Raw genomic sequence first — 16,038 nt, 5'->3', positions numbered from 1 at the left:
CCCAGGTGCCTTCAGGAGGTCCATCAGTGGGGCCAGGACACTAGAAGCCCTTCCACTCTTGCCCCCCTCAAGCACCAAGAAGACAGAGCATCCCTGCTCTAGACATAAGAACATAAGAGAAGCCATGTTGGACCATCCAGTCCAACACTTTGTGTCACCTAGTGGTCAAAAAAACCCAGGTGCCTTCAGGAGGTCCATCAGTGGGGCCAGGACACTAGAAGACTTCCCACTGTTGCCCCTCCAAAGCACCAAGAATACAGAGCATCACTGCCCCAGACACAAGAACATAAGAGAAGCCATGTTGGATCAAGCCAATGGCCCATCCAGTCCAACACTCTGTGTTACGCAGTGGCCAAAAAAACCCAGGTGCCTTCAGGAGGTCCATCAGTGGGGCCAGGACACTAGAAGCCCTTCCACTCTTGCTCCCCTCAAGCACCAAGAAGACAGAGCAACCCTGCTCTAGACATAAGAACATAAGAGAAGCCATGTTGGACCATCCAGTCCAACACTTTGTGTCACGTAGTGGTCAAAAAAACCCAGGTGCCTTCAGGAGGTCCATCACTGGGGCCAGGACACTAGAAGACTTCCCACTGTAGCCCCTCCAAAGCACCAAGAATACAGAGCATCACTGCCCCAGACATAAGAACATAAGAGAAGCCATGTTGGATCAAGCCAATGGCCCATCCAGTCCAACACTCTGTGTCACGCAGTGGCCAAAAAAACCCAGGTGCCTTCAGGAGGTCCATCAGTGGGGCCAAGACACTAGAAGCCCTTCCACTGTTGCTGCCCGCAAGCACCAAGAATACAGAGCATCACTGCCCCAGACAGAGAATTCCAACAATACGCTGCGGCTAATAGCCACTGATGGACCTCTGCTCCATATACTTATCCAATCCCTTCTTGAAGCTCTCTATAATGAATAATAATTAAAATCAGTATTTCCTCCGCCCCCAATAATGGTTTATATTATCTTTATTTAAGCAAGGACACTTTTCTGACTAGTCACATAAGCACATTCAAGTCCACAAAACCATTGGTCTGATGCTGTATCTTTCAGTTTCTTATCTCTCACTGATACAGCAGCAAATAGATTTGGGTGAATGTTGCTGGGAAGGTAAGAAGGATCAAATTAACAGTTTCCATGTACGTCTTGCTGCTGGGCGTGATAGATGGATGAACTTCTTTATGTCTGCTCAGCTCACCCGCTCTTCCCGTCCTTCCGAAAGGATGACGACTATTCGGCCTTGCCGCTTGCGTCCAGTTCGGCCCATTCGCTGGACAAGACGGATTGGGCTTTTCTGAGCATCAAAGCAGACAATGAGATCAACTTCTCCAATGTCTAGCCCTTCTTCTCCTACGCATGTGGAGACCAACGTGTTGTAGCCACCTGCACGAAACCGTTTCACCACCTAAGAAAAAAGGATTGAAATGCTTGAAATTCTGCTTTACGGAGCTCTCTTCCAAGAAGACAGAGCATCACTGCCCCAGATAGAAGAACATAAGAGAAGCCATGTTGGATCAGGCCAGTGGCCCATCCAGTCAAACACTCTGTGTCACATAAGAATGTAAGAGAAGCCATGTTGGATCAGGCCAATGGCCCCTCCAGTCCAACACTCTGTGTCAAATAAAAACATAAGAGAAGCCCTGTTGGATCAGGCCAGTGGCCCCTCCAGTCCAACACTCTGTGTCACATAAGAACATAAGACAAGCCATGTTGGATCAGGCCAATGGCCCCTCCAGTCCAACACTCTGTGTCACATAAGAACATAAGAGAAGCCATGTTGGATCAGGCCGATGGCCCCTCCAGTCCAACACTCTGTGTCACATAAGAACATAAGAGAAGCCATGTTGGATCAGGCCAATGGCCCCTCCAGTCCAACACTCTGTGTCACATAAGAACATAAGAGAAGCCCTGTTGGATCAGGCCAGTGGCCCATCCAGTCAAACACTCTGTGTCACATAAGAACATAAGAGAAGCCCTGTGGGATCAGGCCAATGGCCCCTCCAGTCCAACACTCTGTGTCACATAAGATCATAAGAGAAGCCATGTTGGATCAGGCCAATGGCCCCTCCAGTCCAACACTCAGTGTCACATAAGAACATAAGAGAAGCCCTGTTGGATCAGGCCAATGGCCCCTCCAGTCCAACACTCTGTGTCACATAAGAACATAGGAGAAGCCATGTTGGATCAGGCCAATGGCCCATCCAGTCCAACACTCTGTGTCACATAAGAGAAGCCCTGTTGGATCAGGCCAGTGGCCCCTCCAGTCCAACACTGCGTGTCACATAAGAACATAAGAGAAGCCCTGTTGGATCAGGCCAATGGCCCCTCCAGTCCAACACTCTGTGTCACATAAGAGAAGCCCTGTTGGATCAGGCCAATGGCCCCTCCAGTCCCACACTCTGTGTCACACAGTGGCCAAAAAAACCCAGGTGCCATCAGGAGGTCCATTAGTGGGGACAGGACACTAGAAGCCCTCTCACTGAGCACCCCACTGAGCATTCTGTCTATGTGTAAGGATGGGCAAATTGAAAAAAAATGCAGTTCGTGATTTGTGGCTGAACCACAAAGTGAACTGGAAAGTCAATCGTGAACCCAACCAGCTTGTAGCCCTGCAGCTCCTGCAATAACCGCCCACCACCGCCCCCGCAATCTGTCACACCCCCTCAGGGCGCCCCCTCTTTTCCTGTCCTTCGCCTCCCCATCATGTGTGATCAGAGCACGTCGTGCGTGGGCCCTGCCAGCTGCAACGCGGTGTTCAAGGAACGGGCTGGAGGTTTCTCCTCCCTCTTTTCCGGAACCGGAAGGGAGGGGGAGCCAAGCCTTCTCCAGTGCATCCTTCTAAAGATAAGATGCACTCTGCGTCGCAGCTGTCAGAGCCCAGGCGCAATGTGCTCTAATTGTGCAGGGAGAGGAGGCGACGGGAAGGAAAGGAGGGGGTAGGGGTGCCCTCGAAGAGGGGGGGGTGCAATGGAGGGGAGGCAAAGGGATGGGAAGGGAAAGGTGCGGCGGCAGTGGTGATGGTTGCTGGCGGAAGAGGCAGGTAAAACACCGGAGGGGTGCCCAATTCAGCGTTCCCACCTTCCTGGCACCCTAGGCAACCACCTAGTTTGCCTAGTGGGCGAGTTGGACCTGGCAATAGCATGGCTGACCCAAGGCCATTCCAGCAGCTGCAAGTGGAGGAGTGGGGAATCAAACCCGGTTCTCCCAGATAAGAGAGCGCTGGCTGACCCAAGGCCATTCCAGCAGGTGCAAGTGGAGGGGTGGGGAATCAAACCCGGTTCTCCCAGATAAGAGAGCTCTGGCTGACCCAAGGCCATTCCAGGAGGTGCAAGTGGAGGAGTGGGGAATCAAACCCGGTTCTCCCAGATAACAGAGCTATGGCTGACCCAAGGCCATTCCAGCAGCTGCAAGTGAAGGAGTGGGGAATCAAACCCGGTTCTCACAGATAAGAGAGCTATGGCTGACCCAAGGCCATTCCAGCAGCTGCAAGTGGAGGAGTGGGGAATCAAGCCCGGTTCTCCCAGATAAGAGTCTGCACACTTAACCACTGCACCAAAAGGCAGGGTTTGAAAGATGAACTGCTAATCACTGAAGAAGACCACAGATTTATACCCCACCCTTCTCTCTGAATTAGAGTCTCAGAGTGGCTCAAAATCTCCTATATCTTCTCCCCCCACAACAGACACCCTGTGAGGTGGGTGGGGCTGGAGAGGGCTCTCACAGCAGCTGCTCTTTCAAGGACAGAGTCTCAGAGCAGCCTACAATCTCCTTTCCCTTCCTCCCCCACAACAGACACCCTGTGAGGTGAGTGGGGCTGAGAGAGCTCTTACAGCAGCTGCCCTTTCAAGGACAGAGCCTCAGAGCAGCCCTCTCAGCCGCACCCACCTCACAGGGTGTTTGTTTTGGGGGAGGAAGGGAAAGGAGATTGTGAGCCGTTCTGAGACTCTGTCCTTGAAAGGGCAGCTGCTGTGAGAGCCCTCTCAGCCCCACCCGCCTCATACGGTTTTTGTTGTGGGGGAGGAAGGGAAAGGAGATTGTGAGCCGCTCTGGGACTCTTCGGAGTGGAGGGCAGGATATAAATCCAATATCTTCATCTACCTCACAGGGTGTCTGTTGTGGGGGAGGAAGGGAAAGGAGATTGTGAACTGCTCTGAGACTCTTGGGAGTGGAGGGCGGGATATAAATCCAATATCTTCATCTACCTCACAGGGTGTCTGTTGTGGGGTGGGAAGAGAAAGGAGATTGTGAGCCGCTCTAAGACTCTTCGGAGTGGAGAGTGGGATATAAATCCAATATCTTCATCTACCTCTCAGGGTGTCTGTTGTGGGGGAGGAAGGTAAAGGAGATTGTGAACTGCTCTGAGACTCTTGGGAGTGGAGGGCGGGATATAAATCCAATATCTTCATCTACCTCACAGGGTGTCTGTTGTGGGGGAGGAAGGGAAAGGAGATTGTGAGCGCTCTGAGACTCTTCAGAGTGGAGGGCGGGATATAAATCCAATATCTTTTTCTTCTTTGCCCGCCAGGTTCTCTGGCCAGTCGTCGTCCCTCGTTACCTCCAACTGCTCCTTCTGCGTGAAGCCTTTGGCGCTCTTCCCTGTGGAATGCCCCACAAAAGCCATCACCCTCACGATGGGGTGGTGTCTGCTCAGCATCTCCGCGATCTCGTGCACGCTGTCTCGGAAAGAGGAGAAGATCATGACTCGGGTATTGCCAGGCCTGCTGTCCACGGGCTTCTGGTCTATTTAAGAGAGGGGGGAATCAAGGAAACCATCCGAAGACAGAGATTTAGGTTTGTGCCACCCGAACGACTAACAGTTTTTTAAACAAACAAACATTCTTTCTTCTTTTTCTGGGCTAGAGTTCCCAAATAACCAGGAGTCTTGCAGCGCCACAAAGACTAGCCTGATTCCTGTGGTAGCTAAGGGTGGAATTCTAGCAGGAGCTCCTTTGAATATGAGGCCACACCTCCTGATGTAGCCAATCCTCCAAGAGCTTACAAAAGAGAGCCTTGTAAGCTCTTGGAGGATTGGCTACATCAGTGGGTGTGTGGCCTAATATGCAAAGGAGCTCCTGCCGGAATTCCACCCCTGTTGGTCCCCATCCTATCGGAATCAGGTGGAGCCGGCAGGTCTCCTCAAGGCCAGTCACCCAGAATAGAGGAGGGGGTGCTAAAAAATTAATTGTCCTGGGTGTCAAATGGGCTAACGATGCCGCTGTGTGCGTGTGTGTGAAATTTTAAGTCTGGTTTATTGTTCTGCCATCTTGGGGACCCTGTTGGATTGACAGGCATAAAAAAAATTAAATGTTTCAAAGAGATGACTTTTCACAACTTATCTCTGAAAGCAAAAGAGGCAGAATTCGTTAATCGACAGACTGGTAAAATCAGCTCTGCAGAGAGAGGAGACTTCTTTTACGATAAACGGAAATCCTGCCAAAAATGAAGGGATTTTTAAAACGGGAGAAACTTGGAGCACATTAAAGTGCCTTAGAAAGCAGCAGACCGTGGGTTTCCCAAAGTCAATCTTGTCTACTCAGTCTGCCAGTGGCTCTCCAGGTTCTCAGACTGGAGTTGTTCATATCACCTGTTACCTGATCCTTTTAACCGGAGACGCCAAGATTGAACTGGGGACCTTTTCAGGCAAAAAAAAAAAAAAAAGGGGCAGGGGGGAGAGCACTATCTCTGAGCTACAGATCCAAGCCAAGTGTAAGGGTGTTTTTACTCTCCACATTGGGAACTCACCTTTTGCATTACCTAACGTTCTCACAACTGTTTTGCATTGTTGCTGCCCAAAGCATCTACATTTGTTTTGGTGAGATGAGTTTTGGAGCTGCTGCTGCAACGTTTTTCTCCACACTAGTTCTGATCTGGTCTTTTCTCTACAGGCGTTTCAAACTTGCATTGTAGACGTTTTCATGCGTTTTAAAAGACTCCTCCAAAAGCCACTGCAAGGTGCGCTAATTTGCATGAGAACTGACAGCACTTGAAATGTTTACATATCATTGCTTGCCTCATCTAGTGATTTAAGTTTGTATTGTTTTTGCAGTGTTGACACGATTTCCAAGCAATCGTATACATTCAGCTAAGCGCTGGTATTCCGGCTGCCCTCTGATCAGAGACCCCCCCCCCCCCCCAATTGAAACGCTTCAATGTAAAAGGAAAATAATTAAAGCAGAACAGTGGCAGGAGATCTGAAGACTCTAAAACTCTGGATCAAACTGAATGTAAAAATACCCTAAGTCTCCAATGAAGCAGGCGAGAACATAAGAACATAAGAGAAGCCATGTTGGATCAGGCCAATGGCCCATCCAGTCCAACACTCTGTGTCACATAAGAACATAAGAGAAGCCCTGTTGGATCAGGCCAGTGGCCCATCCAGTCCAACACTGTGTCACATAAGAACTTAAGAGAAGCCATGTTGGATCAGGCCAGTGGCCCCTCTAGTCCAACACTCCGTGTCACATAAGAACAGAAGAGAAGCCCTGTTGGATCAGGCCAATGGCCCATCCAGTCCAACACTCTGTGTCACACAGTGGCCAATATATGTGTGTGTGTGTGTATATACACACACATATATATATATACACACACACATATACATACATACATACACACACACACATATATACATACATACACATACACACACAAACATATATATACACACACACACACACACACTGTGGCTAATAGCCACCAATGGACCTCTGCTCCATATTTTTATCCAATCCCGTCTTGAAGCTGCCTATGCTTGTAGCCGCCACCACCTCCTGTGGCAGTGAATTCCACATGTTAATCGCCCTTTGGGTGAAGAAGGACTTCCTTTTATCTGTTTCAACCTGACTGCTCAGCAATTTCATTGAATGCCCATGAGTTCTTGTATTGTGAGAAAGGGAGAAAAGGACTTCTTTCTCTACTTTCTCCATCCCATGCATTATCTTGTAAACCTCTATCATGTCACCCCGCAGTCGACGTTTCTCCAAGCTAAAGAGCCCCAAGCGTTTTAACCTTTCTTCATAGGGGAAGTGTTCCACACCTTGAATCATTATAGTTGCCCTTTTCTGGACTTTTTCCAATGCTATAATATCCTTTTTGAGGTGCGGTGGCCAGAATTGCACACAGTATTCCAAATGAGACCGCACCATCGATTTATACAGGGGCATTATGATACTGGCTGATTTGTTTTCAATTCAATTCAGAAGGGAATCTAAATAGCAAACTATGAAAAGTCAGAATGGACCGCAGATTACGTTACATACATCAGGAGCAGGAATTGCTAGGAAGAAGATTGTAGGGCTCAAAAAATCCCCCTCGCCACGCGAGTTCGAGAATGCAAAACACTACAGATTAACATTCCCAGACCAAGATCCCTGGGCCGAGGGAGGTAAGGCCGAAAACATGGCTATGCCCTTCAGGCCTGCGCAGAGGAATTTTTAGGTGAAGCACAGTGTGCGTGGTACTGGCTCCACCCTTTCACCTTGGGGTCATCTGCCATGGCCCAGTAAGCCGGGACGCTGGCAGCGAGTCCTCCAGGTGGTAGGTGTTACATTAATGAGCTCTATCTGCCCGGGTTTGATGTTAGAGTTTTCCTTCTCTTGGCTGGCGAGGTTGGTGAGCCCAGCCTGCCCATCCGGTTATACCGCCGGACATTCGGTCGCACCATGATGTGGCAAACTCTGTGAGAAACGGGGGGGACCAGCGGGAAGGTGTTGCCACGGATGCAGTAATGCAGGAGAGGCCATTGCAGTGACCATCTGCCAGGCATAGCCGGACAGTGACCACGCGGCATTCACTACACTGGGAAAGGAGAGGCTATGTATTGCGCATACACTTTCCCTGGCCGAAAAAAACTAAAGAAATAACTTTCTCCATTGCTGCCCCCCACTGGTGGAACCAGCTCCCTGAAGAGGTCAGAGCCTTGCGGGGCCTTGCCCAGTTCCACAAGGCTTGCAGGACGATATTATTTCAGTTAGCTTTTAGTGGAACAGGCTTCCTCCTTGGGAGGCGGTGGGCTCTCCTTCCTTAGAGATTTTTAAACAGAGCTAGATGGCCATCTGACAGCAATGAAGATCCTGTGAATTTGGGGGAGGTATTTGTGAGTTTCCTGCATTGTGCAGGGGGTTGGATTAGATGACCCTGGAGGTCCCTTCCAGCTCTAGGATTCTATGATTCTTCAGGAGGTGGTGGGCTCTCCTTCCTTGGAGGTTTTTAAACAGAGGCTAGATGGCCCTCTGACAGCAATGAAGATCCTGTGAATTTGGGGGAGGTATTTGTGAGTTTCCTGCATTCTGCAGGGGGTTGGACTAGATGACCCTGGAGGTCCCTTCCAACTCTATGATTCTATGAATGCCATCCTAAATCATACGGAATTAGCACCAGATCGCTTAACTGTTCTAAATTGTTTATTTTAATGTTTAATCTAACTGTTTTTATTGTTATTCTATTCTGTTGTGAGCCGCCCTGAGCCTGCTTCGGCGGGGAGGGCAGGATGGAAATCAAATCAATGAAACGAAACAAATCATTTTACTTCCCTCTGTGACCCACCTCCGTGCTCCTTCCGGGATCTGAAGTGTTCCACGACGACCTCTTCTAATTTCTTCAACTTTGGGTGACTGTAGATGAACGGTTTCATTTTTCCCTTCCCTGTAACCCCAAAAATACACGTTTGTTTTCAAACACAAAGATTTAAGAATCTTTACATTTATCACCCACCTCGAGAAATATTTCCCATTTGGATTGCAACAAGAATATTTTAGCATCTCAGGAGGAGAATTCAGAAACAATAAAATAGATGTATTTGAGGTTTCTTTTAAAAAATTAAAAAGAACAATAAAGGCATGTTGTCGTTCAGTCGCACAGTCGAGTCCGACTCTTTGCGACCCCCTGGACCGAGTCACGCCAGGCCCTCCTGTCTTCCACCATCCTCCGAAGTCTGCTCAAATTCATATTTGTTACATCAGTAATGCTGTCCAGCCATCTCCTCTGTTGCCCTCCCCTTCTTCTTTTGCCTTCTGTCTTTCCCAGCATCAGGGTCTTCTCCAGGGAGTGCTCCCTTCTCATTGGGTGGCCAAAGGATTTGAGCTTCAGCTTCAGCATCTGACCTTCCAGGGAACTGTCTGGGTTGATTTCCCTTAGGACTGACTGGTTGGATCTTCTTGCAGTCCATGGGACTCTCAAGAGTCTTCTCCAGCACCACAGCTTGAAAGCATCTATTCTTCTGCGCTCAGCCTTCCTTATGGTCTAACTCTCACAGCCATACATTACTACTGGGAATACAATAGTTTGACTATACGGACTTTTGTTTGACTGGGTGATGTCTCTACTTTTTATTATACTGCCCAGGTTCTCCATAGCTGTCCTCCCAAGCAGCAAACATCTTTTAATTTCATGGCTCCAGTCACCATTGGCAGTGATCTTGGATCCCAGAAATGTGAAGTCTGTCACTACTTTCATCTCTTCCCCTTTTATCTGCCAAGGTGTGATGGGGCTGGATGCCATGATCTTAGTTTTTTGATGTTGAGTTTCAAGCCTACTTTTGTGCTCTCCTCTTTCACCCTCAACAAGAGGTTCTTTCGGTCCTCCTCGCTTTCTGCCATTAGAGTGGTGTCATCTGCATATCTGAGGTTGTCGATGTTGTTCCCGGCAGTCCTAATTCCAGCTTCTGCTTCATCCAGGCGTACATTTGTTTAAAACTAAATTGAAACTAAATTAAAAGACAAAAGCTCCCCAGCCATCTTCCCAGCAGCCTCGGGGGCACGGGGGAGGGGGCCGAGCCTCAGACAACTCGTCCGCAGTTCCAGCCCACATTTTCAGAGGGGAGCCATGCTGGTCTGCAGTAGAACAGCCAGATTCCAGGTCCATTAGCACCTTACAGACCAATGAGATTTCAAGGGGATGAGCTCCTTACGGGAGCTTGACTCTTGAAAGTTCATACCCCAGAAACCTTGCTGGCTTCTAAGCCGCTACTAAACTCAAATCTAGCTACCCTTCATCAGAGCCAGTGCTCTGAGTACAAAAAATTAAAAATGCCAACCTGATTTCACATTGCCATTCGCCGAAGTCTCAGAGGTCTCTGCAAACATGCTTTCCAGCTGGCTGTATAATGTCATGAATTCCTCGTTGCGCCGAAGTTCATTTCTGGCACGAGTCATACCTTGGAGAGAGACACAAGTTTAACGGTGCTACCTTAACACCTACATTACCCAGAGGATCAACAGTAAGACACAAACAATCAGCTGTAACGTGATGTTATTTCACAGTTTTGGCGCTATTTGAGAATACACACATGTCTGTACAAGCTTGTATTTTGGTTGTTGAACATATGAACATATGAAGCTGCCTTATACTGAATCAGACCTTTGGTCCATCAAAGTCAGTATTGTCTTCTCAGACTGGCAGTGGCTCTCCAGGGTCTCAGGCTGAGGTTTTTCACACCTATTTGCCTGGATTGATCCTGGGACCTTCTGCTTCCCAAGCAGATGCTCTACCACTGAGCCACCGTCCCTCCCTGTTGCAGGTTTTCCAGGCTGTGTGGCCGTGGTCTTGGCATTGTGAGACCTGACGTTTCACCAGCAACTGTGACTGGCATCCTCAGAGGTGTAACCCAGAAAACTGGAGTTCTCTCTGGGTCAAAGCTTGTCTTTGTCAGATGTTGACGGGAACCACAAGAAGCCACTCTGTGATCAGCAGATGCAGGCCATCTAAAGTCCAGCTAAAATGAGCTCGCTTTCCCACAGGACTCCCGTGGCACCCATCCCGCTCACCTAGGGTTGCCAGCCTCCAGGTGGGACCTGAGAACTCCAGGAGCTGCCACTGATCTCCAGCCGACTGAGATTGGTTTCCCTGGAGAAACTGAGTGCTTTGGAGGGCAGCATCAGACTTTACGGAGGCCACTCCCCTCCTCAGAACCTCCCCTTCTAAGCCCCACCCCAAAACTCTCTAAGAATCTCTAGCCCAGAGCTGGCAATCCTGCGCCCGCCCAGCCATGATTCCTTCCTCCTCGGTGCCCCTCTATAGGTGATGGCCCTTCTGCCACTACTTGTCTCAACTTCACCTGGGCTCTTTCCCCTCGTGCCTTCAAGATGCCAGAGTTATCACTCTCTCAAATAGATTTATTTAGGCAAAGAAAGCCTGGCCAGGATACTCTGTGGTCCAGTTTTCAACAATTAACAGCAACATGGAATTCACTGCCACAGGAGGTGGTGGCGGCCACAAGTATAGCCACCTTCAAGAAGGGTTTAGATAAAAATATGGAGCACAGGTCCATCAGTGGCTATTAGCCACAGTGTATGTGTGTATATAAAATGTTTTGCCACTGTGTGACACAGAGTGTTGGACTTGATGGGCCGTTGGCCTGATCCAACATGGCTTCTCTTATGTTCTTATGTTCTTATGGATTTGGTTTTCCTTCCAGTTTGTATACAAAACGAGCAGGCAACATTTCCTCCTTTTCAGGAAAGCTGTAACTTTTTGTTTGTTTGCTTTTGCCTGCCTAAAAGACCACTATTAACCTACCCAGAGGTCCTGCCCTAGATTACACCCAGTCCCACCCCACCCCCCCAGCGGAGGCAAAGGTCTTGAACACTAGACACTGGTCTTCCAGACACGTGCTGGCTTCCAGTAGCTACACTTTTTAACTTAGAATTCACACAATACTGATGAATTGGGTTCTCTCTTTTTTAAAAAGCTCTCCGTTTGATAATGATTATTCTCATTCCGAATCTGACATTCTTTCCTTCTAACAATATTGCCTTTTGTTTCCTAAACCGGACTGCATTATATATAAGGATACTGTAAGGCTCATTTCACTATGTAATTTTTCCCCTGCTCAGTGTGCCATGTTAATACTTATATTTTCAGTTAAGTACATAAGAATTCTGCTGAATCATACCAAGAAGAAGACTGCAGATTTACACCTCGCCCTTCTCTCTGAATCAGTTTACAATCTCATATATCTTCTCCCCCCACAAGAAGACTGCAGATTTATACCCCGCCCTTCTCTCTGAATCAGAGACTCAGAGCAGCTCACAGTCTTCTATATCTTCTCCCCCCACAAGACGACTGCAGATTTATACTCCACCCTTCTCTCTGAATCAGAGACTAAGAGCGGCTTACAATCTCCTATATCTCCTTCCCCCACAAGAGACAACCTGTGAGATAGGTGGGGCTAAGAGAGCTCTTACAGCAGCTGCCCTTTCAAGGACAACTCCTACGAAAGCTATGGCTGACCCAAGGCCATTACAGCAGATGTAAGTGGAGGAGTGGGGAATCAAACCCGGTTCTCCCAGAAAAGAGAGCTCTGGCTGACCCAAGGCCATTCCAGCAGCTGCAAGTGGAGGAGTGGGGAATCAAACCCGGTTCTCCCAGATAAGAGAGCTCTGGCTGACCCAAGGCCATTCCAGCAGCTGCAAGTGGAGGAGTGGGGAATCAAACCCAGTTCTCCTATTGGACTCCAACTTTGTTCTACCTCTATTAGTTGTCACTGAAGTTTTAGAATGCCAAAGAAAAGCTCCCTCAAATGCCCTGGAATTGAGATTTTGGAATGAGCAAATGCCTTTGGTTAGCTAAGATGTTAAATTAGAAGAAGAAAGAAAAGGGGGGGAAAGGGAAGAAAGAAGAAAGAAAAAGGAAAATAAAGGGGAAAAGGAGTAGAAGGAGGAAAAAAAGGAAAAGAAAAAAGAAAAAGGGGGGAAAAGGAAAAAAGTACAAGGAGGAAAAAAGGGGAAAAAGAAAAAAAAGAGGAAAAGGAGTAGAAGGAGGAAAAAAGGGAAAAAGAGGAAAGAAAAAGGGAAAAAAGGGGAAAAAGGAGTAGAAGGAAGAAAAAAGGGGGGGAAAGGAGTGGGAGGAGGAAAAAGGGGAAAAAAGAAGAAAGAAAAAAGGGGGAAAAGGAGTAGAAAGAGGAAAAAAGGGAAAAAAGAATGACAAAGGGGAAAAAAGGAAAAATGTGTAGGAGGAAAAAAAAGAAAAAGGAAAGGAGTAGTAGTAGGAGGAAAAGATTGGATTTATACCTCACCTTTCACTAGCCAAAGGAGTCTCAGAGTGGCATACAAATCTCCTTTCCCTCCCCCTCCCCACAACAGACACCATGTGAGGTAGGTGGGGTTGAGAGAGCTCCGACAGAAACTGCTGTTGAGCAGAGCAGCCCTGAGAACTTGTGTCTGACCCAAGGTCACATCAGGAGGAGTGAGGAATCAAACCTGGTTCTCCCAGATAAAAGAGTCCATGCACTTGACTTCTAGACCAAACTGGCCATAGTGGAAGATGAGCCATGACCTCTTTTTTTCTCATATCACCCTATGCTTTTCAAAGATTAAACAGGTGCTTGTCTAAACGCAAGTGTTCAGGCTGGTTTCAAGCTTTCTGCGGAGAAGCGTTATATCCAATAGTTGGGTAAATCTCTACCCGGCAGCAGCTGTTTTAGGGAGGCCAAAAGGAGGTTTGCTCACAAAGGGAACACTTACCTTTTGATCCGTCCACAATTCCAGATAAGAAGATATGCAATGATCGCATCCCCATCTGCAGCAGCAGCTCGTAGCCATGACACAGGCTGATACAAAGAGCGAAATCTCCTTCGATGATCCCTTGCTGCGGCCCCTGGCAGACAACACATCCAAGCAGACAAGTTTTAGACACACCCCGAGGAACTGCACAGCCCAGGCTAGCCTGGTTTTGTCAGACCTTGGACGCTAAGAAAGGCCAACCCCGGTTAATGCTTGGATGGGAGACCACCAATGAAGCCCAGGTTAGCCACGCAGAGGCAGGTTGTCAAGGATGAAGACTTCCATTTTGGTCCAGACTCGGTGCTGGAGAAGACTCTAGAGAGTCCCTTGGACTGCAAGAAGATCTGATCAGTCAGTCCTAAGGGAAATCAACCCAGACTGTTCAGTGGAAGGTCAGATGCTGAAGCTGAAGCTCAGATCCTTTGGCCACCCAATGAGAAGGGAGCACTCACTGGAGAATACTCTTTTTTTTTTTTTTTCTTATGAATAAACAATTTTATTAGTAACATATGGTAGTAGAACTATAACTACAACTTATAAAAAGCTTAATATATATTAAGAAAAAGACCATCATTCTACCCCACATCTTACTTTCTCCCACCCCTCCCCCAATTACTTGACCCCCGCCAGTGTTATTTTCTTTAAAAAAACAGATATTAAAGGTACCCTTAACTATCAAGAAAAAAAACGAAACAAAAAAGAAACATAGGGAAGAAGAACCCCCTTCAAGAGTTATATTGTTATCTTAAAAATCTTAATCCTCAAAAATTGTCCAATGTCCTTTTATTTTCCACTCTTTCTCTACATATCTTCTGAATTTCTTCCACTCTTGGTTAAAAAGTTCTAAATCACAGTCTCTTAATTTTCTTGTTAATTTGTCCATTTCACTCCATGACATAACTTTCATAATCCAGTCCCATTTTTCTGGTATTTTTTCTTGCTTCCACAACTGCGCATACAATGTCCTAGCAGCTGAGAGCAAGTACCATATTAATGTTCTATCTTCTTTTGGAAATTTTTCCATTTGTAATCCCAGCAGAAAAATCTCTGCCTCTTTATTGAATTCATATCCCAGGATCTTAGATATCTCTTGTTGAATCATTTGCCAAAACATTTTAGCTCTTTCACAAGTCCACCACATATGGTAGAAAGAACCTTCATGCTTTTTACATTTCCAGCACCTATCTGGCATCTTATTGTTCATCTTTGCTAATTTTTTTGGAGTCATATACCATCTATACATCATCTTAAAACAGTTCTCTTTAATACTATGACATGTTGCGAGTTTCATGGAATTTTTCCACAGATATTCCCAAGATTCCATCTTTATTTCTTTATTTACATTAATTGCCCATTTTATCATTTGAGATTTCACTACTTCATCTTCTGTAGCCCATTGTAAAAGTAATTTGTACACTTTTGAAATTAATTTCTCATTATCTCCAAGCAGAACTCTTTCCATTTCTGTTTGTTCTTTCCTTATTCCTTCAGCTTTGATATCATTCTCCATCAAACTTTTTATTTGTTGCATTTGAAACCAATCATATTTATAGTTTAGTTCTTCTGCAGTTTTCAATTCTATTTTCCCGCTTTGTATTTTTAGTAACTGGTTGTATGATAGTTGTTTTTCCTTGACTGTTTTGGCCGTTAACTTTATCACTTCAGCCGGCACTATCCATAAAGGTCTCCTCTCATCACCATATTTCTTGTACTTTATCCACACATTTAATAAGCTACTCCTTATATAATGGTGAGAGAAAAGACCGTCCATCTTCTTTTTTCCATAGTACAAATATGCATGCCAGCCGAATTTTTTTCCATGGCCTTCTAACATTAGAAGTTTTTTATTTAATAACGTTATCCATTCTTTTAACCATACTAAACAAATTGCTTCATGATACAGTTTCAAATCTGGTAATTGGAATCCACCTCTCTCTTTCGCATCTATCAGGACTTTCATTTTAATTCTAGGTTTCCTCCCGGCCCACACGAATTCCGAAATTTTTCTTCGCCATTTATCAAATTGCTTAGCATCTTTCACAATGGGGATGGTTTGAAACAGATACATAATCCTTGGTAAAATATTCATTTTTACTGCAGCTATTCTACCCAACAGTGACAAATTGAGCTTGTTCCACTTTAGCATATCTTCTTCTATTTTACGCCATAGCTTTTCATAATTGTTCTTAAAGAAATCAATATTTTTCATTGTTATCTCTACCCCTAGGTATTTTACCTTAGAGGTAACTTCACAACCCGTTAGTCTTTGTAGTTCTTGTTGTCTATTTTTCTGCATATTCTTACATAAGATTTTTGATTTTTCTTTGTTTATATAAAGTCCCGCCAACTCCCCAAACTCTTGTATTCTCATTAACAACAAAGGTGTAACTTGTAAAGGATCTTCATTTATAAACATTATATCATCTGCAAATGCTCTGTATTTATAGGTAAATCCTTTTATTTGTAGTCCTTCTAAATCTTTTTCTTCTTGAATCTGTATTAGTAAAATTTCAAGAGTCATTATAAACAGCAATG

General features: G+C 46.3%; 1 protein-coding gene across 1 annotated transcript in view; it reads right to left on the bottom strand.

The window, feature by feature from the left end:
* The window catches only part of FANCM (FA complementation group M), a 111,465-nt gene that overhangs the window by 50,054 nt on the left and 45,373 nt on the right, over positions 1-16,038 (bottom strand). Inside the window, exons 6-10 of the mRNA XM_060261362.1 lie at positions 13,465-13,597; positions 10,038-10,157; positions 8,549-8,647; positions 4,560-4,744; positions 1,203-1,409 (exon numbers count right to left, since the gene is read on the bottom strand). Coding sequence (XP_060117345.1) covers positions 1,203-1,409; positions 4,560-4,744; positions 8,549-8,647; positions 10,038-10,157; positions 13,465-13,597 — 744 coding nt within the window. The remainder of the gene's footprint in view (positions 1-1,202; positions 1,410-4,559; positions 4,745-8,548; positions 8,648-10,037; positions 10,158-13,464; positions 13,598-16,038) is intronic.

This window comes from Heteronotia binoei, chromosome 21 (assembly GCF_032191835.1).
Source record: "Heteronotia binoei isolate CCM8104 ecotype False Entrance Well chromosome 21, APGP_CSIRO_Hbin_v1, whole genome shotgun sequence".
Classification (NCBI taxonomy): Eukaryota; Metazoa; Chordata; class Lepidosauria; order Squamata; family Gekkonidae; genus Heteronotia; species Heteronotia binoei.
Note: the sequence above shows the minus strand (reverse complement) of the source record. Positions and strands in the feature narration are given on the sequence as shown.